Raw genomic sequence first — 23,595 nt, 5'->3', positions numbered from 1 at the left:
CTCATTCACATTATTATGTATTTGCAAAGAAATCCACTTGAACCTTAGATTTACCGATTCTTCATTCCCCTTTAATGCATTCATTAGCTTAGTTATTCAATGACCATCCGTAATCCCCTTCTCCCTCTCCAACCGCTGCCTCTCCCCATTTGCGTCCCACCACCACGCATTCACAATATCCATATCGGGCCCCGGACGCGGCGGCTCATCCTGCCACGGCTTCACGGCAAAGATATAGTGTACATTTTTCACCTCGTCGTCGCGCCAGATCGCATCATGCACCCCCTCCCAGCGCATCGTCTTCAACGCGTTATACACATACGGCAGCGCCACCCACCGATCCCGGAACGCATCCGAGAGCAACTCCTGGTCGGGGAAGGTATAGCGATCTGCTCTCGCGGGGGTATCCAGCACGGCTTGGATCTCTGCGAAGGCACGCTCGCTTGGCCTCACGACAAGAAGACCGCTGTTAAGCATGCCCACGCCTGCCGAGGGAGGGGCGCCTTGAATCTGGGCCTGTGACGGGGTGGGGTGCTGGGTAGTGAAGGCGCAGTTTTGCGGGGTCCTATCATATATATATATATATATATATATTAAAATAAAAACTATTGTTTGGATTCCCTTTTCTATACTGCGCGCGTATCGAGGAACGGGAAAGGAAAGAAAGAAAGAAAGAAAGAAAGAAAGAAAGGGGGGAATGCACGTACCATGAAGCAGGATAATGGGTCTTCTTTAATGGGTTACAGGCGCAAGCATGACTAGCTGCGAAAACCCGCTGTTCCGCATCGAGTTCAATCTCCATTAACTCGTCCATGTTCTTGCGGACCAGCATGTCGCCGTCCAGGAGGACAATCCGCTCGTAGGATTCCGCGAGAGAGAACACCACGAGCTTCGTCCATGTCTCGCGGAAGCGCGGGTCCTGCGCGTAGTCCCTTGTGCTGTTTGCGGGGGACAGGTAGGGCACGGCGTGCGTGGGGATTCCGCGGGCCTGCAGAGCGGCGAGGCCGGATTCCGGAAAGGTAGGCGTGTAGAGGGCGACAAAGGGATAGGCGGTTTGCGATTGCAGGAGGGAGTGGTGCAGAGTGAGGAGGCCCGGGAGGTAGTTGAGGTTGGTGATGAGGGAGGCCCAGACTTTCAGAAAGGGGGTTTTGGTTAGGTTAGGAGAACAAGTTTCAGGAAGAGAGAGGAAGAAGGTGGTGTACCCTTTTTTGGTTGGGACATGGTAAGAGAGTTCTCCTGTGTCAATAGGGACGGAGTATGGAATTATGATGAGAGAGTATGAGGATGATGAGAAGGATGGATTGTGAAATTGTAGATTGCGATATCGCTGCTTGCTTGCTTATTTCCCCGCGGCGGGGGTGAGGATGATTACCTAATTGGGATATCTTGAAACTACTACCAAGTACTCACAGTATGTGTCCTGGGAGTGATCCTACGATGCAATTCAAATACGAAAAAAAAAGAGGAGAAAAAGGTATGTCCACGCCACATGCTGAGCTGCATGGCCCCGTTCAATCCAGAAGAGACCACGCCGTGGCTATGGGTGGGACTAATGCAGCGCAGTGTAGCCCCCCGTTTATATCTCGCAAGCCGATACAGAGCTTATACCTTAAGAAAGGCATTTCAAGGCATGGTTCTCGCCTTGCGCTCCACCTTGCAGCGCGAATTTGACGTTAAAAAAAAAAAAAAAAAAAAAAGACACGTAGACTTACAGGGGAATGACGAAAATAAAGATTCCATTCAATCAAAGTGCGGGTATCTCGGTAATTGATTTCCCCCATTAAATCCTTCCACACGGGTTCGACGACTTCGTTCATTAAGAGAAAATCCGCGCCCGCTTGATTGGGCTCCCCATTCGGAGAGAGCGGCTGGCGTTCGCCATTCCACTCAGGAGCCGGTCCATCCCATCCACGTCAAGTTCTCCTCGACGGAGACGGAGTTGATCCGCCTCAACTGTGGTTGGCTCGTTCAGCGAGGCCCGAGAAATGGGGGGAGCATCTGGTTCGGTCAATTTGGGTGCTAGAATCACAAGACGGTGTTCTGCGGCAACGAGAATATCGAATGCCTGGTGATCTGCCCCCCGAGACAAGCGAGAAGCTGCAGGGAGATGGCAGATTCCCCTCAGCGGCTCGCCCATGAGGGTGATATCTTGAATGGGAGACACTCGACAACGGTTAGACGCATCCAAAGTTCCGCTTGCCTTCACAGCACTTCGCCATAGTGACAAAAGGCTGGGGATCATGGCGCTCTGCTTGCCATGTCGGAGGAGAATAGACTCATCTGGAAGAGCATCCTGAGGTGAGTTTGTCTGGTATACTGAAATTCCCCCGCACAGCGATGGGTTAGAAGATCCGACAGCAGTCCCTTTGAGCAGCGTGTCCTCCCTCAGTCGTTTTGTTGAAGGCGTCATTGGAGCGAACCTAGAACGTTGCGCCAGTGCGGAGGCTCCCGTATCGGATCGGCTCACACTTGGTGGGGGGCTGACAATTCGCCCACTCACTGAAAAGGTAGTCAACGCGCCGCCAGAAACTCCTTCTACGCTAGACTGCCGGTGGAGGGGGCCCTTCGCAGTGCCGGGACCAGCTCCTTCAAGATCCCATACGCCCCATTCACCATCCGCCATAAGCACCATGATAGCTCGCCCCCCGAGCACCCAGTCGGCATTGATGATCACCTTGCGCCGTGAGAGTTCCGGTGAGGACTGCTCAAAACCCGGGTAGAGACTGATCAACCACTTGCCCTCTGTCTCCGATGTTTCCAAGTCATTCTGGGTACTGGTCGACCTTCGAAACGCTCTGGATGGCTTCGTAGAGAAGCAGGAGTAAACTTTGACACAACCGCTATGGAAAGAGACAAGTAGTGTGGAGTGCCGTGCGGCAGGATAGCTTGAAGGATTAAATGCAATGTTTTGTGCTGGGGCTGGTAGATAGCATCGTTTCGACTCGATTTCTTCAGGACACAAACGATACGCGGTATCAGCATCTGCTGCCTCTTCAACGATTGGTATTCTGTGAGTAATGAGTAGGCCTGACGACTCTGCGGAATGAGTTGCCACAAGAAGATCCCATCTTCCTGGGCCACCGGCATCTGATTTGCCAGAGGTCCTTCTGCGAGACACTTCTTGATCTTGCTGTGGCTCGCTTTCTAGGTATGTGAAAGTAATGCTGACTCCTCTTGGAACCTCCTGGTGCGAGATGCCTCCATTGACCGAGAAGCTCTGAACCCCCCAGGCGGTAAGGTGGCTATCCGAAGGACGGGGAGGAACCAAGGGCAGTGTCACGACACGAGTGGAGTAGTCCGCACACACAGCGGATACAACTATCACTTTATTCAAAATAGGGGGGAATGGATCCAGCGGCGAGCGTGCAGTGTCAGGGAGGATGCGAGGCACAGCAAGCCCAATGACTTTGCTTCCAAGGGGGATATCGATTTGACGAAGGACGGTCTCGTAAGGATGCGCGGGGTCGACTTCCGGCTCTTCATCCTCAAACTGATGGCCCGCATCTATCTCGGGTGCCTCATCTCTCTGTGTGCCTGCCATACTCTCATCGTCGGAATCAATAATCATGATCGCGTCGTCATTGGCTCGGGTTGGCTTCTCCTGCGCTTTCTCCTTCGATGTCTGCCCTTTTTGGGTTGAAAACGGCCTTCCCCCTCTCCAGATGACCTTCAGGCCATCTTCGTAGCCATAAATGATAATTGATGAGCCGTTAGGGGCGAGGATTGGGTAGCCTTCGGCGGCATAAACACGGTGAGGGAGTTGATAGCTGGCCCAAGTGGTCAAGTCAGCCCAGCACAAAAAGCCGCTTTATATCTATCAGCAATTACCTACCTTAGCTGTAGGCCATTATCCCGCGCTCTAACCAATGGTCTCGAGGGTAAGGAAGGCATTGTGTCTGACGAACTTGGTCGGTGATGCTCACCCCGTAGCGTGGAGAGAGCACCAGTAAGGGTCCTGAGCTCTTACGCTCTATGAGGAGAGGTTCGCAATATGAATACAGTTTATCGAGCGCATATATTGAAGCAGTATGAAATATCAGTCTTTATAGCATGTGCAAAGACGGTGGTGCGGTCGAGGGAAAGGCAAAGAGGAGGAATTTTGGCGGAGAGGAAGAAAAAAGCCGCCGCTCAAGTATTTATGATTTGAATCCGCGTCCACCGCGTCACCTCAGGACTCCAGCATCACCACAACTTCTCGGTTTGCCAACCAACATCCATTCGTTAAGCATCTTCTCGATTTATATCGCCAGCATAAATATAAATCTCCATCTGGCGCCTTCTTTTCTCGCATTCGACGGGGCCGGATCGACAATGGCTACTATTGCTAGAGATTCCACTCCCCGCCGTACCTAAGACCCGCACCGATAATGTCTACAGTTCGGTCCCTGGGACTGCACGAAGCTTCGGCCATCCCTTTTCTCGTGGCGGAAAACCTCCTTCCTCCGGATCCCCCAGAGGAGCTTTATTCATGGACAACAACTGTTGATCGTGGTCCGAACGGGCCAGTCGAGGATGAGCTACTTTGGACAAAGACCTGCGTGGTCTGGTCTCGCGCGGGAGTAATTAAAAGGGTCTTTCGCCTGGACCTGGAGAAGGAAGAGGTTCGGCATGCTTTGTTGACAAATTTCGCGGTGGGAAAAACCAAGGGATCTGGAGAGAAGCCTGCACAGGATGTTAACAGAACGACATCGCACAAGAGCATCCACCTCAGTGAGATTTCGCTCGACGTGGGAGGGGATACGAAATGCCCAAAATCCGATGCCTCTTACGCTACAAATCAGACACAAACTGCGAGGGGCTCGACGCGAGCATTGGTTGTGGTGCTCAAATCGCAAGCCCACATTTTCTTTCTGGCGGGCAACAGCCACGTCGTCCCTCTACCCTTCGAAGTCGATTCGGTATTCGCGACACCTCGTGGGCTACTATTCCAAAGAAAGGTTCACGAGGAGGATGCCAGAACCTACCCAATGGCGCCCCCCAATTCGTTCGTGTCCTTCCCTCCGGAATTTCGAGCTTCCCAATCGCTTGAGCTTCCATCCAGCAAAGTCCAACGACCTTCTCTAACCACCGCCCCCGCCCAAAGTCCTGGCTGGAAGTCCCGACCAAGCAAGCGTGTCGATCTACCCAGGGTATTCTCTCTCATGGACCCCCATTCAGAAATGGGGCTGGTGGTGACCAATCAGTCTTCTCGTTTGTTACAAGCTAGCCTTAATAGCAAACCTTCAGGTTTAGATGTGCTAGACCCGGCGGATGAGATAGTATACGTTTCCCCCAGGGATGAATTATCAGGTCATCATCGAAGCAAAGGCAAATCTCCACTCATTCTAGTTCTGACAGTTAATGTCAGCACCGGTCTGTATACTATCTGGACTGCACGTTATCGAGATGACGAAGTAGCTCCTTCATCCAAAAAGAAACGCAGAGAAACCGGTGGGACTCGCTCTAAAAGACGCAGCTCTCACTTTGGAATGGCCACAGGGACAACGACACCCGGTGCACGTCCAACAGCCACGAGGGAAAGCTTTGGACCAAGGGCTGAGAACTGGAACGCGTCAGTCCTTTCTCATTCTCAGTACTCTACGGAGGGGAAGCCTGACGACGATGATCTCGTGTCTAAGCTGGGCCAGGATTTTGGTGACATCGGAGTCCCCCTGAAGACGTCCAGACGAGTAAGCTCTTTACTGGCTCGCGCCGACTTAGCGACAAGCCAAGATCGAATCACGTTCTCCGATCTTGCTACGGGAAGTCAGTCCAGTACAATAACTCATGCAGGGCTACGACAGTCGATAGGAGCAGGCAGTACCCGTGGCAGCTTTGGCTTCAACCCCAGAGGTTCTCTTCCGCCTGGCACTGGCTCAATCTATAGCACTACCGGTGGCTTTGTGGATGCTCCCGTGGACAAGCTCCTTGAAGAACTGAACAATGAGAATTTATTTGAAGGATTTGAGAATATGGATCTAAAAGAATCCGCATCTGGCCTACCGGAGGAAGTACTCCTCTCAAAAGTGGAAAGCTTCTCCTCCAGATTCTCAGGAAGTTTCTTGACACCTTCCAAGATAAAACAGTCCCGAAAACTAAAAGTAATTACGCTATGCCCCTCTGGCTCTAGAGGAATCTCGCAGAATTCAACCTCAGCGACTTTGGCCGTTTGCGTGGTGGATCAAGAAGCGAAATCCATGACCGTAGTCAACCTTCGAGCGGACAAGGTTGCATTGCCAAAGAAGGATGCGATGTTTTCAAGCAAAGCAAAAAAACGCATGGTCTCCGATGAACGCCCATTACTCGTGCAAGCATCGGGTATTCAACACTTCCCAGGAATCCTAGATGCTTGTAAGGTAATCGATGGGGAGGTCTCCCGAATCCTCGCCCTTAGTGTTACCGAAGATGGAAGCTGTGGTCTACATCTACAGACTCCTTGGAGCAGCCATATTTCTATTGAAATTCCTCCTAAGCTCATGTTACATGAAACCGACGCGCTGTCATCGCTATTGACGGCAAGCCATCCTCGAGAAGGGAGCATGAAACGTCTGATGGCAGATTCATCTATCACTATTACAGGGCTAGATCACTCCGCAGTCGGAGGCAAACTTGACCTAGTCGACTCCTCTGGGCGAAGACACAAAGTTCAGATTCGGATGGAGCCTACTAATGACTTCGTGAAAAAGATATTCGGCGTATGCCGCTTTGCCTTGCTTGAATCGGAAAAGGCTGCGGATGGGATTCTGGCTGGCTGGTGGGAAACCATGAGATGGCTGCAAGAACGGGAGAAAATCGAAAACGACATGGAATGGACGGCTCTGGTAATTGTGTTATTCGCGATGGCTGTGCCCTTTATCGATAGCGACCAGGCCTGCATTTCCCCCAGGCAGACCCGTAGAAAGAGGGGTTTGCTCAGGTCCAGCAGCGGAAGCTACGTGGACACAGAGAGCTGGGAAGCAATGCTGGATCAGGAATCAGGGTCTGCTGGAGCAGTTGCACCTTGGATGAACACTGCTGCTTGGGGCTGGATAGTTGAACAGGACGCCGAAGGCGAGACAATCTCCAACCAAACGAGAAAATCATCGAAGGCGGATCAATCGGTTTCTAGCCGTTCAACGTGCCGGAAGAACGGTTATTTACTCAGATGTGCCGCGCTGACAAGAGAATTCCTCCAAACGCCTAGAGGCATTGCGGCAATTGGATCTGATGGTCATCTCCCCACAGCACTCTCCAGTAGCCAAACGTCACGGCGAACCGCGCTGGGCACAATTGTAGTTGGCTTGCACTTGCTTCGAGAAGAACAGAAGTTATCAGCTGGTGAGAGTGAGCAATGGCGCAAACCTCTAGGTCTTCTGGCTCCAGTCCTTGCCCAAATTGGCGGATGGTTAGGATGGCAGTCCTGGGGTTGGGCGGAAGACTCGTACTACGGCATGGAAATGGCTAGTATGAACCGTTGGCAATTCGAAGATACCCGGATCTCGATGCTGGATATCCCCCCAGAGCCATTCGCCCCGCCTTCGATTTTCGCCTGGTTAGAAAGTGCGTGGCGTGCACCTTGTTCCCATTTCTTCACTCTGCTTAATCTTGCAACCGCCTCGGACAACCCTCCAAGAAAGGGAAAGCTATGGCAAGAATGCTTCGTTTTAACCCCAAGGACGCTAGCCCTAGATGGATTTCTCTCGGAGCTACATGATCTCTCGACACCGCTGGACCGAATAAAGCTCCTCCATCGTTGGGGGTTCACACGAAGCATCATTGAAACTTTTCCAGAGGGGGTGAGTACTCCGTTTTACGAGGTTATCTTGCAATCACAAATCCATGCCTCAACGTCATGGAGCCCGTCTCTTTTGACGCTCATCGATCGAGACGACCTCAGCATCTCGATGAGTGCCGGCGGGTCTTCGCATCCTGCACCGGCTCCATCGCAGCCCGCATTATCACACGACGCCGTACGCGACTTCCATCATATTGGCAACTCTGCCCTGGAGATTGACACGATCAATTCCTTCGAGGCTTCTGCTGAAGCTGATCGCTTTTCCATTACCAGGTTGATATTCCGTGATGACAAGCGTTTCATTGAAGCAGCACGGCTACTCAACCAGTCCAAAGCCCCCGCAGCTGAATGCATCCCAGAGCCTGAATGGTCTGATTCTGACCTGCTAGAGGCGCAGAAAGAAGTGGTGCAACTCGTGACTCTGCGAACTCTTTCAATTCCTACCGGCCGGGCTATGTTGGCTTTCAGCGGACGTCTTCCTCTTCTAACAGAAAAGCTCCCCATTCCGTCTTTTTCATTGCAGTGCGTGATGAAACCTTCAAATGTGACCATCAGTGCGGATCGAGCTTCGTTCAGCGAGGAGAAGGTCTGCTGGGCGTTCTTTCACAATGGTGTCTCCACCGGTCTTGCCATTTCCAGAAATTCGAAGGGGATTGATACTTCATGGATCCTCTTTAACAAGCCTCAGGACTTGACAAATCGACACGCAGGATTCTTGCTCGCATTGGGACTTAATGGACATCTCAAGTCGCTAGCCAAGTGGGTTGCCTTTAAATATCTCACTCCCAAGCATACCATGACATCCATTGGTTTATTACTTGGTCTATCCGCCTCCTATTTGGGCACCATGGACACACTGATTACTCGACTCCTGTCTGTGCACGTAACACGAATGCTTCCTCTCGGAGCAGCCGAGCTTAATCTGTCGCCACTTACCCAGACAGCAGGGATTATGGGAATTGGCCTTCTTTACTGCAATTCTCAACACCGGCGAATGAGTGAGGTGATGCTGTCGGAGATCGAAAACGCAGAGTCGGAGGAAAGCTCCACGTCACACGATGATCTGCGTGATGAAGGATACCGTCTAGCTGCGGGATTCGCTCTTGGCTTTATCAATTTGGCCAAGGGGAAAGACCTTAAAGGTATGCGTGACATGCATATCGTGGAAAGACTACTTGCTGTAGCTGTGGGGACAAAAAACGTTGATCTCGCTCATATTCTCGACCGCGCTACAGCCGGGGCTACTATTGCTCTGGCGATCATTTTCATGAAGACAAATGATAAGACTCTTGCACAAAAGATCGACATACCAGATACCACTGTGCGTTTCGATTATGTACGACCCGACCTTTTCCTCCTCCGCACCCTAGCACGACACCTGATCATGTGGGACAGCATTCGGCCCTGCGACGAGTGGTTTACACGGAGCCTTCCGTCTGTATATCGCGGTCGATATCGCCTGACTGGGGTACGTCGACTGAAAAGTGATGATATGCCGTTCTTCAATATCATTGCTGGTCTCTGTTTTACGCTAGGTCTCCGATACGCTGGTTCCGCCAAACAAGACGTTCGTGACATTCTTCTCTCATATCTCGATCAGTTCATCCGCATTTCGCGGCTCCCCGCTGTCAACTACGACGGAAAATTGGCACGTAACTCGGTTCGTCACTGCCAGGATGTTGTTGCATTGTCCGCTGCGGCGGTTATGGCAGGAACAGGAGATCTGCCTCTATTCCGCCGCCTACGATCTCTTCACGGGCGTGTTGACCCCGACACCCCTTACGGCAGCCACATGGCCTCCCATATGGCTATTGGACTGCTATTCCTGGGAGGGGGCAGCTATACGCTAGGCACATCAGACCTTGCGATTGCATCCTTGATCTGCTCCCTGTACCCTATCTTCCCTACGACGGTCCTTGACAACAAATGTCACCTGCAAGCCTTCCGTCATCTGTGGGTTCTCGCCGCGGAGCCACGCTGCCTTGTGCCGCGCGACTTGGACTCCCGACGACCAGTCTCCATCCCAATCACGGTAACAAGCCCCAGCGGTGACACTCGAATGTTCAACGCGCCTTGCCTCCTCCCAGACCTAAATTACATTGCGAAGGTCGAAGTCCGTAGCCCGGACTACTGGCCACTAGTCCTAGACTTTGCGCACCATCCCGGAATCCGCGAAAAATTCCGCCGAGGCGACCAATCCGTCTTCTTGCGCCGAAAGGCAACGTACAACCCAACCGGCACGTCAGTATTCGGATCCACGCTTGCAGGCCTCAGCGACGCACAAGATATCCTCCCCTCCTCATCCCCTCTAGCCTCCAACCAGGGCAAGGGTCTCCCCCCCGCAGCTCTACCAAACATCACGACTCTCCTCTCCACCACCAAAGCCCATACCCGCACCCTGAAATCCGCCGCCCAAAGTGTCTGGGACTGGATCTTCCAGCTTGACTCCTTCCAGGGTCTTCTCGACGCGCGCGAGAAGTCTCTCATCCTCCCGTCCACCGTCCCCGGAAGACCGCGCCCCTTCATCGCATCGCACGACGCGCCCTGGCTCCGCCAGTCCGCGGTCGACAGCAAACTTGTCATCGAGCGTACCGTGCAAAACATCATCCAGGCTGCCACGGGACGCGGCGCAGACCCCGACGAAGTCCGTACCCGACTATGGCAGCTCCGGTTGCTTTTTAGTTGGGTTGAATCGGGTTCGTATCTGCAGGGTGGGGGTGAGGATGCCGAACGACAGGAGGGAGAATCTACGTCATCGAATGGATTGTGGCTGCGTCGGGATTATATTGAGGAGACGCGATGGAAGATATGGGGACTGCAGATTGGGGAGGAGGGATAGCGAGAGAGACAGAAAGGAAGGAAAGGGGCGGTTAGAGAAAGATGAATAACATGTCTAGGCTATAACTCTACCGGAGTTTGGGTTGATTCAGAAATGAAAGGAGTGGTTTTCTTATATTGTGTGTGTATGTATGTATGCTATTGTTATATTTTATGATGCGTAGAGGGGCGTGCATATTTGAGACAAGTTACAATATGTTCACAGTATATTCCATCATAATTCATAATAATTATTATCTTCATATAGCCGGACCATTATATAGATGCGCCTGAGAACTCCTGGTGTGCAAAGAAAAGAAAAGACCACTTTTGGCCCCAGTAAAGATAAATCAAGAAGAACTACTCGGATCGATGCGCTCCCGGCTTCAGGACCCCCCGATCTCCGCCGCCACCCATCTGCCATAACCAGACGCCCTCCACAGCCCACGCAGCAGCGCTGGCATGACGTCCGACGCCACCTTTCTTCATCATGGTCGAATCCTGTTCGCTTGGCTCTGCGGCTGTAGAATCCTGGTCTCCACGCCGAGACGACGAGGAGGAGGACATGGACGCATCGGCTTCCTCTAACATACCGGCCACCACACCCTCGCGTTCAATAACCGACCATAATCCTTGGACAAGGGTGCTACCGCGTTCCCCAAATTGGCCCTTTCCCAGGCGAAACAAAATGCGGCCGAGGACCTGCCAGGCAATGCAACGTTGCGCGGGGAAAGAAGAGCGGCTGAGTATGGCGAGCTCTGGGATAGTGTATCCGGCGGCGTGGGGGTCCTTCCCGTGATGATGTAGGCCCATGGTTGTAGGGAGAGAAAGCGATGTAGAGGGCGATAATATAGCGCCTATCAGAGAGAATCGTAGAGACGAGGGATGGACAGCTTCGGCGCTGCTTCCGGGATGATACGCGGAGGAGGGAGGGGCACCAGGGGCATCGGGATCGGACGGAGGCGGTTGGAGCCACGAGAGAGCAGAAGGATCATGGGAGATGTCCGGGAAGTAATGTGCTTGAAGATCGGAGAGAAACGACGGCGATGAGGGGTCTAGTGTGGGCATGACGGTAGCTCGAGGCGGAGGAGTGGGAAAATGCACGGAGCCCGAGAGAGGAAATTCGGCTGCAGGAAGGAGGTCTTCGGGGATTTTGGAGGGTGCAGCATCATCGAGATGAGAAGAGTCTTTCGATTTCGAGATGGATTTTGCGACAGGCTTTGCGGCAGGTTTTGTGACAGGCTCTGGGGGTGGGAGGGGATCTGCAGCATCAGAAGTGGCATTCCCTTCCCCAGGTTGGATTTCGGACGATGAGGAAGGATCAGGATTGTCGTCGTCAATACGAGCCCTACGGAGGAATCTCTCGAGTAAAGATGGATCAAGGGACGATATCAATTCCTCTCGTTCTTGTTGGATCTGTGCGTCGGACATGGATCCCAGCTGCTGGCGATTTTGTTCCTGGATTTGTTTCTTCTCATCCTCGACGCTAGACGTCGTCACCTGCGTGGATGCAGTGGCGGCTGATGTGGATTTCGCCTGTCGCTGTTTGAATGCGGACAGCTTGGTCCGCTGACGATGGGCTGGGAAACCTGTCGTTGACTTGAGCGTGGGAGGGGCCGGAGGAGCAGCGGGAGAGCGTTCCTGGATCTCACCGATAACGCCAGGGATGTTGAGGGTCGAGGAAGGAATCCGCGACTGATCTTCGGGATCAGAGTCCAAATCGACAACAAAACGCTCTCCACGGAAGGCCATGATGGAGAGGGGGAAGAATAAGATAGAGTGAATGAATGTTGGACCTTTTTGCAGCCATGAAGGAATTAAGTGGGATGTGCCAAATCGGGAAGGCGGCGATGCTGAGTCAGCAATGCGGCTCAAAAGCTAAAAACACGTGCTAGTCCAGAGACGGGATAGTGTGGTCATGTGATGTGTATTCCCAGAAAGGAAAAGCGTCGGGATCATCTGATCTTCCATGAAGAAAGTCGGAAATGCTTCATTGATCGGGCTTTTGATAGTTGATATCAGCCATTCTTGGGGAAATGTGCAGGGGATTTGGGTCCAGAGTAGATTGTAGTTCTGTCTTGAATCTCACGGCCTCGGAAGTTGTCTGTGAGACGAAGAATGTCGCCGATTATCAATCTGTTTTACTGCCCTCTTTTCCCTGTACTATAGGACGATATCCGATATAATGCCTTCATTTCGGCTCTTTTCAAGGCGCGTCAGTTTCCAATATCAACCCATTTCTGTCGGTCATTGGGTCCTTCTTCAGTTCATCCTCTACTTCTGCTTCCCTGCCTGCATTCATTCCCCTACTTTCCCCTTCTTCCTGGGCCTCCTCATCCCTTTTGTCTTCCTCCTGCTCGTCTGCTACTAAATTCCCCTTTTTAACCTGCTTTTCTCCATCGGTGTTTCTTCTCCGTCTTGCTTCTTCTTCATCTTCTTCCCCTGTTCTTTCCTCCTCCTCGTCCTTCTTCATCCTCGCCATCGCCCATCGTCCATTTCCACCCTCTAACACAAACACCCTTTCTTCTCGCCATCCGTTCGTTTTTACATCCCCGCTTTGAGAATTGAACTTGGGAGATCCCCCCCCCATCATCTTACACTGCCACCATATCGAACTCCTCCTTCCGCGTCCTCTCTCCCTCGATTTCGCTCCATGAACCACCTCTGATCGACTTCAGCCATCATGTCAACTGAGCCGCCCGCCTGGCCGGCTCAGGACGAACACGAGTCGCGATCTCCCGCCGGAACCCGTCCCCGACGGTCGCGTCGGAAGAAGGACGACGACATTGACGTCGATCGCAAAGAAAACACCAAACTCTCCAAACCAAAGGATAAGGATAAGGACAAGGACAAAGAGAATCAGAAGGAAAATTTGGACAACAACTCCGAACCCAAGGAGAAAGAAACGAAACGGGCCAGTCGACGTCAGCGGGATAAATCCTCCTCCACGTCAAACAACACGACTCAATCGACCACCTCACATCCTCGCAAGAAGCCCAAGCTGGAACCGTCGCCGCCGGATCAAAGCCCCATACTTGCTCCGGCCATAGCTGCTGCTCCAGCAGTCTCAACAGCTCCAGCTTCTACGCCAATATCCACCCCCGTGCCAGCTCATGTTGCTCCTGTTTCTGCTCCTGCGCCCAGTCCTCCGACACGTTCGCCCCCAGAGCTAGCAGGAAATCCACAGCCTCCCCCCCAATCCCTGATGCAGCAGTCCCGATCGCTCCATACGTCCTCGCCGCTACTCTCTTCGTCCCATCCCACTCCTCCTCCCCCACCAGCTCCCTACCCGGCGATGCTTTCGTCGGCGCCTCCCCGACCCCAATCCCAACCATTGGCCCCTCCGCCTCAGAGGACCAGTGGCCAGAACTTTGACCCCATACGATCTGCTTTCGATACGACCTCATCGGCTCCCGCTCCAAGTACCGCCCCGGTTTCCGCTGCGTTTAGTCCGCCCCCGCGCCCAATCTCTCCTCGGCCACCATACCGCGCCAGCGCCTCCCCCGCTATATCTAGCATAATTGATCCTCCGCAGAACACATCGCCTCCTCTCTATGCTCCCCGCCCGTATGGATCCCCTGGTCGCGTTGCGCCGGGCTACTCGCCGACCCCCATGGCATCTACAATTGCACCCGCAGCCACTCAGCCCCCGCTCCAACACCCTCAAGTACAGACACCATCGCCATATGGACCTCCCCCGCAGGCCAAACCCTCCCAGGAATCTCACACTCCTGGTCGATTAACCCCATCGCAACCTCCTGCGCCGGCGCCAGTGCTGGAACCCAAGCCGTCTCCGCCTGCAATCCAGAACCCTTCGTCGCCAGGGCCCACACCTATGGAAGTAGATAGCGAGCCAGCCCCAACCACCACCAAAGCGCCCAAAAAGGAAGCAAAGCCTCCTGCAACAGCGCCTTCCTCGAATGCGCCGTCTCCAAAACCTTCACGACCGGCGAAGGAGGCGCCTCTTCCGTTGCCTCAAGGCTCTGGACTCATTTCCAATGCGTTGTTTGGTGGTGTGGATGATAGCGCTTCGGATACCTCCGCCCGCCGCACGCCAAATATCATCGTGCACATCCCCCTCAAAGGACACGCAAATCAAATCGTGAATTTTGCGCGTTTGGCGGAGGAACAGTATGGGTTTGCTGCCCTGCACCCAAGGCTAGCCGCTCATAAAGAACGCCTGGCTCGAGTGGCGGCTGCAGGCGCTGCTCTCGAGCGAAGTGATCGATCCGGCCGGGGTCTTTCCGCTGGCGAAAGCGCAGACGAGGACCTCAGTCTCGATGCTGACCGGGATAGCGATCTCGATGGGGAGGGCGCAATGAGTGCAGCACCCGCGCCAACCAGTGAGCCGGCGGATGGTAAGAAGAAGCGTCGCAAGAAGAAAATGGAGGAATACGATCGAGATGATCCGTTCGTGGACGATAGTGAGATGGTCTGGCAGGAACAGGCCGCAGCTAGCAAAGACGGGTTTTTTGTATACAGCGGTCCCTTGGTCGCTGAAGGTGAAAAGGTGCAGGTCGAAAGGTGTGTTTTTTTTTTGTTTTTTTTTTCTTTCTTTCCTCCTTTCTTTCTTTTGGCCACGGCCGACATGCTAACATCTGTCCTCAGAGCGGACGGCACGATCAAACGGGGTCGTGGTCGTGGACGCGGTGGCCGCAACCGAGCTCCGCCAACGGCTCACCATCAGGTACCTCTAGCAGCGGCGGTCCCTATCTCACAGGAAACGGGTCTTCCCATCCGTGGTCCTGGTTCAAGGGGCGGCAATATCAATCGCCGACCCCGCGTGAGCAAGAAGGCGGAGCAAGACAAGCCTGGTGCATCACCATCGGCATCACAAGGACGAGGGGGAAGTATCGCTGCTCGTGGAGGCTCGACCAGCCATCGCGGAGGCAAAGCCCCAATGGTAGAATTAGCACCACGACCAAATCTCGCTCCAGCTCCACCAGTCCCGAGTCCAGGTCCCAGCCCGGAGGTTGCCACGAAATAATCTCTTGCATTTTCTTACTCCATTGTCTTTTTTCTCTCTTTGTTTTTTTTCTCCCCTTTTGTAACACAGCCTGGTTGCTTCCCCCAGAGACAATCTGGGGTTGGGAGGGAGGCTGGGTGTGTTGATTTTATTCATGAAGCTTGTGTACTGTTCCAGATCATCTACGTATCTGTATGGATCTGACGGGATCGTGCATGAAATGGTGTATTGTTTTAACTCAATTGCGTTTGTCGGTTATCATATTAGGCCATGTTTCAATGGCTAGGTAGAATTGGACAACGGTCTTACGTTTCTACTACCCACGTAGCTCACAATAGTAGTATGTATTCTAACTGTACCCAGAAAGGGGGGGGGGGGTTGAGATTTCAGTGTTTACAGCCAAACGGAAGACAAGATACATAGCATCAACTGCATTTGATTCAAGAGCGGTGCTCCCCTGCAAGTTCCACCGATGGTCCCGTTCGGCGTAAGATCAAGTACAGCCCGGAGCGAAGCGCTTGAAGTTCGAGTAATAAGGGTTGCGCGGGTCATTCAGCAGCATGGTCCTCGGATAGGACAACCTGTTCTCATACAAATGGCGGATCCCCTGGACATCCTGGGCGGACGGCACAACGTTGTCCTCGAGCACCTGTTGTCCATGGCGGCGCATGAGCACATAGGCGTCTTCGGCGTTGGCGCCAATCTTGGAGCTATACAGCATAATCGAGTCCCAATCGACGTCTTCGTCGCGGGCATAGCTGGCCCAGATCGAATGGCCCCAGGGCAGCGGGAGGAACTCGGTCGAGGGGACACCGGCATGCACGGCCGTCATCCAATCCACGCAGACACCCCGGGCCCCCCAGATCTCGTCCCGCGTCAGGCCCCGGGTCGCCGCGGCGAACCCCTGCATGTTCTCGCACTGGAACACGAACACGCGCTGCTGGCCGTCGGCGGCCCAGAAGGCCTTGTTCTGGTGCTCGTGGTACAGGCCCCAGGCGTGCCCGAGCTCGTGCGCGATGTTGCCGATGTGCTCCTGCAGCCCCATCGCCGGGAGGAGGTCGAGGTCCGATTGCGGGCCCGGCGAGCCTGGGCCCGGCACGTTCATGCCGATGGATGTGGCCAGTCGGCCGGGCGTGTGTGTGACCCTGAGCGTCGTCGGCCGGTTGTACTCGCAGTAATGCGGCGGCGCTATCTCGACCCGGTATGCGCGCGGCAGGCCGGCGGCGTACCAGAGTTCCATGGCCGCGGTGACATAGGGACCCAGGTACCGCTCGGAGTTGGCGTCTTCGTAGCAGATGGGGATCATTTTGTCGGGCCACGGAACCATGAAGCCCATTGTTGGGTCGAAGTGGAACCAGTTTGCGTGCACCAGGTTGGACAGACGGCGGGACGGTTCCCAGAAGCGGTTGCCGGCGTGGACGAAGGAGTGGATGAGGATCAGGAAGGGTAGGAAGATCCGGAGCAAGGACATTGTGCCAGTGAGTCTGCAGGAGGGGAGATTGAGTTGTTGTTGTTGTTGTTGCTGCTGTTGCTGTTGCTAGATTGTTAGGGTTTGGTGCGGTATAAGACCACAAGAGGAGTAACTAGTAAGTAATATTTCAGGTGGAGGGTAGCCTAGGAGTGAGTGAATATAGCAAGAAGGCAGGGAATTAGAAAGGAAGTGTCTTTCACTCTCTTCTACTCCCTGTGAAGCTATCCGCAAATTCACGCACAGGTAAATGCGATACACAATGAATACAACGCAAGTGAATGCGATGCAAGATGAATGCGATGCAAGATGAATGCGATGCAAGATGAATGCAATGCAAGATGAATGTGTTTTCTATACTCTTTTTTTCCTTTTAGCATCTTCCAAAGCCAGGATAGGATGTATTCTTCTTTTCTTCTTCATTTCTCCCCTCATCAGCTATCACGAACTCTACCCACCCTTCCAGCAAGATGAAACTCACCATCCCCCTCCTGCTGCTCTTCCAGCTAATTGGCAACTGTTCCAGTTCTGCGCTTGAAAGCCGGCAGGTTCTCACTAACGCAGACGATGACTCTTCCTGTACGCCCTCGAAGTCCTGCAAGATCGGATGCTGCGGGCCCATGTAAAGTCCTCTGCCCAGCTTGCATATCAGCCCTAACAGCATCTAGAGACACAACCACCGGGAAAGGCTTCTGCGGGTTTGGACCTGACTTTTGCGGCACTGCCTGCACTTCGGACTGTGACCGAAAGAGCGAATGTGATCCTGGCTGGGGAGCCCAGTGGTCAAATGCATCGGCTTGTCCGCTGAACGTGTGCTGCAGCGCGTTTGGATTCTGCGGTACCTTGACCTTACCCTGTCTATCATTTAGATGTAATGGACTGACCAGGTCCAGGTACGACGGACGATTTCTGCAACGGCAAGAAGGTGATATCCCCCGAGTGCAGTGGAACCAGCGCCCACGGCCGAATCATCGGATACTACGAAGGATGGAACACTGACCGTCCGTGTGGAGGTATATATATACCTTCTTCTTTATGCACTCATCAGCCATGGCTAAGAGAATCAACCCCCACCCACCACAGCAATGCAACCCCAGGACATCCCGCTCGGGTACTACACGCACATCTACTTCGCGTTTGCCCTAATCAACCCCACGACCTTCCGCATCGCGCCCATGGACGCAAAGACCGCCTCGCGCTACCGAGCCGTCACAGCCCTGAAAGCCCGGCAGCCCTCGCTGCAGGTCTGGATCGCCATCGGCGGCTGGGCGATGAACGACCCGGGCCCGACGCAGCGCACGTTCTCGGACCTGGCCGCCTCCGAGCAGGCGCAGGACGCGTTCTTCGAGTCCCTGAGCAGCTTTATGCAGAACAACGGCTTTGACGGCGTGGACCTCGACTGGGAGTATCCTGTTGCAGACGACCGGGGCGGGCAGCCCGCGGACTTTGACAATTTCGTGACGCTGTTGAGGCGGTTGCGGGAGAAGTTGAATCAATCGGGGAGTCGGGTCGGGATATCAATTACACTGGTATGTTTCCCTCCATATACACACACACACACACACACACACACACATATATATATATATATATATATATATATATACAGCAGAGCTAACAAACCCAGCCCGCCTCATACTGGTACCTCCGCGGCTTCAACCTCGTAGCGCTCGAGCCGTACGTTGATTTCCTCAACATCATGACCTACGATATCCGTACGCTTGCCTTCTTCTTCTCTCCCCTCTCCCCTCTCCCCTTTACAAAGCAAAGCAAAGCAAAGCAAAGCAAAGCAAAGCTAATGATAGTTTAAAAAGATGGAACCTGGGACGCCCCCATCCCATCGCTCGGCCCGCACGCCCTGGCGCACACCAACCTGACGGAAATCAACCAGGCCCTGGAACTCCTGTGGCGCAACAACATCAACCCGCACCGCATCAACCTGGGGCTCGCCTTCTACGGCCGCAGCTTCACCCTGGAAGACCCGCAGTGCACGCAGCCCGGATGCCGCTACAGGGACGCCGGCCGCGCGGGGCCCTGCACCAACACCGCCGGCGTGCTCTCGGCCACCGAGATCCAGGGCATCCTGGCGAGCGGCGGCGGGGGAGGGGGGGGAATGCGCGCGCGACAGACCCTGGATGTTGCGGCGGCCGTGCAGATCGTGGTGTGGGACCAGGACCAGTGGGTGAGTTGGGACGACGAGGTGACGCTGGGCTTGAAGGTGGAGTTTGCGAATCGCCGGTGTCTCGGGGGGACGATGGTGTGGGCGGTGGATTTGGATGCGGATGGCACGTTGATTAATGGGTTGGGCAGGCGGATGGGGAAGAAGAAGGAGGAGGTGGTGCTGTTGCCTGGGGGGGGGTGGATGGGGACGGATTTGGGGACGGGGGGGAGGAATGGGACGACTGTGTAGTTTTTCTTCTATCTTGACGGCTTGACGGCTTGACGGCTTCAACAGGGTTGTTTTCCGGTTTGCCTTTACAAAGGCGAATAATATCACCCATTTGTTATGTATCCGATCAGTACAGGGAAAGCAATAGTGTAGATGAGAGTACTGTAGATGAGAGTACCCTCTGGACTGCATTCAATCGTATCTATGTACTCCGTACTAAGCATCATTCCCTCCACACCCATCCGTAAACCCAGCACACCCCTCGACCACCTTGTTGTTCTTGAAACATCGAGACCGCGTGAAGATCGGCGTGTTAAAGGTCGCCTTCCACTCCATGCCATTCTTGTCCGGTTGGTCCAAGTAGTGGAACTTGAACTTCGTCACCCCCAACCCGACACACCCAATCGTACTCGGGAGCAGCGTCTTCCGGCCATGGTCCCAGCCGGCCCAGCCGGCGCCGTAAATCTCGTACTTCGTGTAAGCGACCTTGTACCAGCCCCTGCAGCTGCCATACGGTTTGCGGATCACGGGCCACGGCCGCTCTTTGCCCACCATGGAGAGCTCGTAGGTATACGCGCCCTTGACGTAGCGCCCGCCCAGCTTGAAGTTCATAGGGTTCTCCCAGTAGCGGAGAGGCGAGCAACTCCCGATGATCGTCCGGAACGCATCGAGACATTCCTCCTCGACATAGCGATTGGCGCCCCCCGCGAGCGAAATCCGGAACTTGTGGGCGTCCGGGGTATCCTCGTAGAAAGTGCGTTCGTCCGTCCAGTCGCGGAACCCGCTCTCGGGGGGCCGCACTTGCTTGCAATACTCCACGTAAGTTTGGAGGAGGACATCCGGGTGCACATACCGCTTGTTCGCGTCGTCGCCGGTCCAGCACCGGAACTCGTCGGTCCTTTCGCAGATGGGGTGGCTGGCGCCCAGCAAGGCCGCGCGTTCCGCGATCACGGCTTCGAGGACAAACGAAGCCATCGTTTGGTGGCCGAGCTCGTTGGGGTGGAAGAATTTGCCCCAGCGGTCTGGGAGCCCGTAGCCGAAGGTCCGGTCCGACCGACTGTCACCGGGGCATTGGGCCGGGCTGGGGCCTGGCGAGGGATCCCGGGGGTCGAGGTCGTGCAGGATGAGCGCGGCCGGGTTGGCGCTTTTGTAAAGGAGCGTATCGTAGAGGTTGGGGACGGTGGCATCGAGTTCGGCTGGTGTGAGCGGGCGCGGGGAGATTCCCGTGTCTTCTTCTCCGTCATCCTCTCGGTCGACGGGGATGATATCCAGGCCTGCTGCAGACTCAAGCCTCAGGAGAGCCTCGGAGCTGTTATCTCGTTTCTTGAGACCGTCATGGCCGTAGGAACGACGACGGACATCAGGACGGAAGAAGTGCAGGCTCGGTTGCTTGGGATCTGGATATTCGCCCGTGGTACCAGGGACGCAGAACTGTCCCAGAACCCCCTTGCGTGGCCAGGGATCCCAGTCCGCGGCGATAATACGGTACTTGATGTTCCTGTCGCTGCGGAACTCATCGACGACTTGCCGGATGGCCTTGTTGATATTCAGAACGAGGGTGTTGAACTTCTGGCGCCGCTCGACAGTCAGCTTGAGGACCTCGGCGGGCCAGAACGAAGGGAACGCCCAGTTCTGGTTGTCGACGCATTCCTTGTTACTCGTTGTATCGAAGAACTGCGCGTACAACGTGTACACGACGATGCCGTCTCTTCTCACTTTGTTGTTGAGGGCCTGGAGAACCTGCCGGAGGTTAGGCTTGAGGATCGTGTCGATATTCTTTTGAGCTTGGTTGAGGACGTCCTGGCATTTGCCTTCGCCTCGGAAGGGGAGAAAGATGCAGGTGAGGATGATGTCCGCCTGTCGTTTACCTCGCAGTGAGCTTTCTTTTTTGTATTCCAGATGGTTGGAGCAAGACAGATAGACATACCAAACAAAGATCATTGCCTCCCGCTGTCATAACAACCAAATCCATTTCCCCCTGCAGTCCCAGCACCTGCTCCCAGATTCCAGGGGTACGATCCCCGCTGCAAGCGGCATAGTTGAATTGCTTGACAGAGGGACCAAATTCGCGTTCCAGAAGAGCAGGGTAGGACCGGTCATACCGCGAACACTTGCGGTCGTTCTTGTCGCTGCTGTAGAGATTACCTGCGCCAATACCAGCCGTGAAACTGTCGCCAATTGCGGCCCAGCTGTGAATCCACGAGAAGTCGGTCGGGAGCATAGTTCCCGCACGAGGGGCAAGAAGAGAGAGAGAAGTGTTCAAGGGAGAAACTTGGATGTCGGGTTCTTTGGGTTGGGGGATCGTGTAGCCTATGCCAGGGACGACGAGGAGAGCGAGGAGAGCCAAAAGAAAGGCCATATTGACTCGATCTAGGCAGAGAGTTGGAGATGTAGAGAAAGAGGAAAACATGGACAAAGGGAAAGGGTGCATTTCAAGAGGTTACGCCCCATGTCCCGGGGGGGCATCGCATTCACGCGCAAATTCACTTGATATTTCCCTGGCATTTTCACTACATTAGCTCAAGTGCCCACAGCCTTGTGACAAAGGGTATAGCAATCACTGCTTACCATCATTTTCACGTACAGTCCACAATCTTGCTGTTGTAGAGGCCATTTGTCAAAGAGTCTGATTCTAGCCAGGAATCTAAGCAGAAGAGAGGGGGATAAATGTTCATAATTCATTGATCATCTTAAAACCTTTCGTACAAAAGTATATAATGCTGGAACTGATGCATGACAGCTAATTCGCCTTTCGATTCTCATAGTGCCCCCGAAGGTCATCGACCTCTTTCTGTAGACGCGACAAATCCGCCAGAATATCCTTCGCATTCGAGGGATGCGGAACAAAATTCTCCACGCCATCGGCACGTTGCTCGGAGCGTATGCTAGCAGGACGGGTACTTTCATTGCTGTGGTTACTGGTGCCTCTGGTACGGCGTGGAGGCGGAGGGGGTGGCAGTGGGTTGTTGTTGGCTAATGACGCTCGCTTGGATACCAGTCGAGGGCTTGCCAGGCTGGGGGAGCCCTCGGTGGATGGGATCGAGGGCGTAGCAATCTCAGAGCGCACCGTGGAGGTCGAGCTAGACTCCTCGGGGAATGTTGCATCCAGCCTAGACTCTCGACTCCGCGAGGGAGTCAATGGTCTCAGGCGCGGACTTGGCGGGGTTGATACGGTAGCTTCCGCCTGGACAGGTGGTGCCGCAAGCTGAGACGAGATGGGTTTCGCAAGGGTGGACTTGGATCTTCGCATCTGGCTATGTCGTCGACTCAGCGGGGGGGTCGGAGGGCGTTTATACTGCGACTGACTCCGCCGGAGAGCATCCGTCGAGGGGACGACGACAGCTTGGCTCGTTGCCAGGCAGGAGAAGTCCTCCAGGCTCGAGTGCGATCCTTGACGTGCAAGGGACGGCCCTGGGGAGGAGGAGGAGGAGGAGGAGGAGGCATGGTAGTATGAGGCACGGTTTACAACCCGGCCCGGCGTCGTTTGCGAGGTGGGAAGCCCTCTGCTCGAATTGAGACTAATCAATTTCCCATGATGGCTTTTGGGAGGAGGCGGTGGTACGCGGTCTCTGTTCCCGGAGCGACTGGTCAGAGCTTTGGGGTCGAGGTTAGATGCTAAGCAGGACAGTGGACGAGGTCCGTCAGCAGCGATACTATCGGCGTCGTCCGCGGCGACGGCTGCGGTCCCTGTACTCTCAGGCAATCCCTCGGGATCGCTTATTCTCGGTGGTCGATCCCAAGGACTCGAGGATGAAACAGAAGGTGGAGTAACGCGGCGGTGGGATTCGCGCGGATGGCGATCGTCACTCAGGGGAGCTGTCATCGAATGCTGGGACGGGAGTGGTCCTCGTTCCCCGTCCTCATCACTCAACTCAGAGCCGTACTGGAAGGGATCCGAGGAAGATTGATCGTCCGATGTCACGGAGCCATCGATAGCAGGCGGCGGGGTGCAGCGCCGCGCTGGCTGGGACGCCACCGCTGGAACCGAAGGAGGAGCGAAGAAAATGGGATCGGGGGCGATCGAAGGAGCAGACGCGGGCTGGGGATAAGGATGCTGCTGGTCTTGATGACCGGGCGGATCTGCAATTGTCAGTCGGGACGGTCATCCAAGCAGCTCCCGGAAGCGGCGGGGATACACTCACTCTCTGGTTTCTTAGGGCGGAAAGGATTTAATCCAGACATCGCAGAGAGAAGGGACAACA

The 23,595-nt window shown here is 54.4% G+C and overlaps 9 protein-coding genes across 9 annotated transcripts; 3 read left to right on the top strand and 6 right to left on the bottom strand.

Moving 5' to 3' along the window:
* Window positions 1-96: 96 nt before the first annotated feature.
* P175DRAFT_0508876 (glycosyltransferase family 8 protein) lies at window positions 97-1,221 on the bottom strand (the record flags this gene model as incomplete). The annotated part of the gene is made up of 3 exons (XM_040898387.1): window positions 97-565; window positions 708-1,131; window positions 1,203-1,221. The coding sequence occupies 3 exons, from the start codon at window positions 1,219-1,221 to the stop codon at window positions 97-99; spliced, it is 912 nt and encodes a 303-aa protein (XP_040753382.1).
* A 595-nt stretch (window positions 1,222-1,816) lies between these two features.
* Window positions 1,817-4,083, bottom strand: P175DRAFT_0477798 (uncharacterized protein; the record flags this gene model as incomplete). Its single annotated transcript, XM_040895333.1, has 2 exons — window positions 3,833-4,083; window positions 1,817-3,767 (listed from the first exon to the last, which is right to left on the bottom strand). The coding sequence occupies exons 1-2, from the start codon at window positions 3,889-3,891 to the stop codon at window positions 1,817-1,819; spliced, it is 2,010 nt and encodes a 669-aa protein (XP_040753381.1). The 5' UTR covers window positions 3,892-4,083.
* A 284-nt stretch (window positions 4,084-4,367) lies between these two features.
* Window positions 4,368-10,592, top strand: P175DRAFT_0434403 (anaphase promoting complex subunit 1; the record flags this gene model as incomplete). Its single annotated transcript, XM_040893660.1, has 1 exon — window positions 4,368-10,592. One exon carries the CDS (start codon window positions 4,368-4,370, stop codon window positions 10,590-10,592), a length of 6,225 nt encoding a protein of 2,074 aa, XP_040753380.1.
* On the bottom strand, window positions 10,481-12,360 carry P175DRAFT_0500863 (uncharacterized protein). Its single transcript, XM_040897036.1, has one exon. It carries the CDS (start codon window positions 12,320-12,322, stop codon window positions 10,931-10,933), a length of 1,392 nt encoding a protein of 463 aa, XP_040753379.1. The 5' UTR covers window positions 12,323-12,360; the 3' UTR covers window positions 10,481-10,930.
* An 893-nt stretch (window positions 12,361-13,253) lies between these two features.
* On the top strand, window positions 13,254-15,557 carry P175DRAFT_0531532 (uncharacterized protein; the record flags this gene model as incomplete). The annotated part of the gene is made up of 2 exons (XM_040899882.1): window positions 13,254-15,094; window positions 15,179-15,557. The coding sequence occupies 2 exons, from the start codon at window positions 13,254-13,256 to the stop codon at window positions 15,555-15,557; spliced, it is 2,220 nt and encodes a 739-aa protein (XP_040753378.1).
* A 352-nt stretch (window positions 15,558-15,909) lies between these two features.
* Window positions 15,910-16,582, bottom strand: P175DRAFT_0500861 (uncharacterized protein; the record flags this gene model as incomplete). The annotated part of the gene is made up of 1 exon (XM_040897035.1): window positions 15,910-16,582. A coding segment is annotated over one exon (553 nt), but the record flags the coding sequence as incomplete, so codon positions are not given.
* An 892-nt stretch (window positions 16,583-17,474) lies between these two features.
* On the top strand, window positions 17,475-19,447 carry P175DRAFT_0556936 (uncharacterized protein; the record flags this gene model as incomplete). Its single annotated transcript, XM_040900725.1, has 7 exons — window positions 17,475-17,626; window positions 17,673-17,842; window positions 17,898-18,017; window positions 18,088-18,533; window positions 18,632-18,719; window positions 18,819-19,342; window positions 19,415-19,447. 7 exons carry the CDS (start codon window positions 17,475-17,477, stop codon window positions 19,445-19,447), a joined length of 1,533 nt encoding a protein of 510 aa, XP_040753376.1.
* Window positions 19,448-19,562: 115 nt separating this feature from the next.
* On the bottom strand, window positions 19,563-21,891 carry P175DRAFT_0500860 (uncharacterized protein). The gene is made up of 2 exons (XM_040897034.1): window positions 21,321-21,891; window positions 19,563-21,250 (listed from the first exon to the last, which is right to left on the bottom strand). Exons 1-2 carry the CDS (start codon window positions 21,750-21,752, stop codon window positions 19,610-19,612), a joined length of 2,073 nt encoding a protein of 690 aa, XP_040753375.1. The 5' UTR covers window positions 21,753-21,891; the 3' UTR covers window positions 19,563-19,609.
* Window positions 21,892-22,133: 242 nt separating this feature from the next.
* Window positions 22,134-23,216, bottom strand: P175DRAFT_0435638 (uncharacterized protein; the record flags this gene model as incomplete). Its single annotated transcript, XM_040893745.1, has 1 exon — window positions 22,134-23,216. The coding sequence occupies one exon, from the start codon at window positions 23,214-23,216 to the stop codon at window positions 22,134-22,136; it is 1,083 nt and encodes a 360-aa protein (XP_040753374.1).
* Between the last annotated feature and the right edge of the window lie 379 nt (window positions 23,217-23,595).

The sequence above is a fragment of the Aspergillus ochraceoroseus genome (genome assembly GCF_002846915.1).
Source record: "Aspergillus ochraceoroseus IBT 24754 chromosome Unknown P175scaffold_3, whole genome shotgun sequence".
NCBI classification, from domain to species: Eukaryota; Fungi; Ascomycota; class Eurotiomycetes; order Eurotiales; family Aspergillaceae; genus Aspergillus; species Aspergillus ochraceoroseus.
Note: the sequence above shows the minus strand (reverse complement) of the source record. Positions and strands in the feature narration are given on the sequence as shown.

What these genes read in the sequence shown, in the direction of transcription:
- P175DRAFT_0500863 (XM_040897036.1), bottom strand. Translation starts at nt 12,322, where the DNA reads ATGGCCTTCCGTGGAGAGCGTTTTGTTGTCGATTTGGACTCTGATCCC.
- P175DRAFT_0500860 (XM_040897034.1), bottom strand. Translation starts at nt 21,752, where the DNA reads ATGGCCTTTCTTTTGGCTCTCCTCGCTCTCCTCGTCGTCCCTGGCATA. An exon ending in GAGGCAATGATCTTTGTTTG is followed by an intron (nt 21,251 to 21,320) that starts GTATGTCTATCT and finishes GGTAAACGACAG; the next exon opens with GCGGACATCATCCTCACCTG.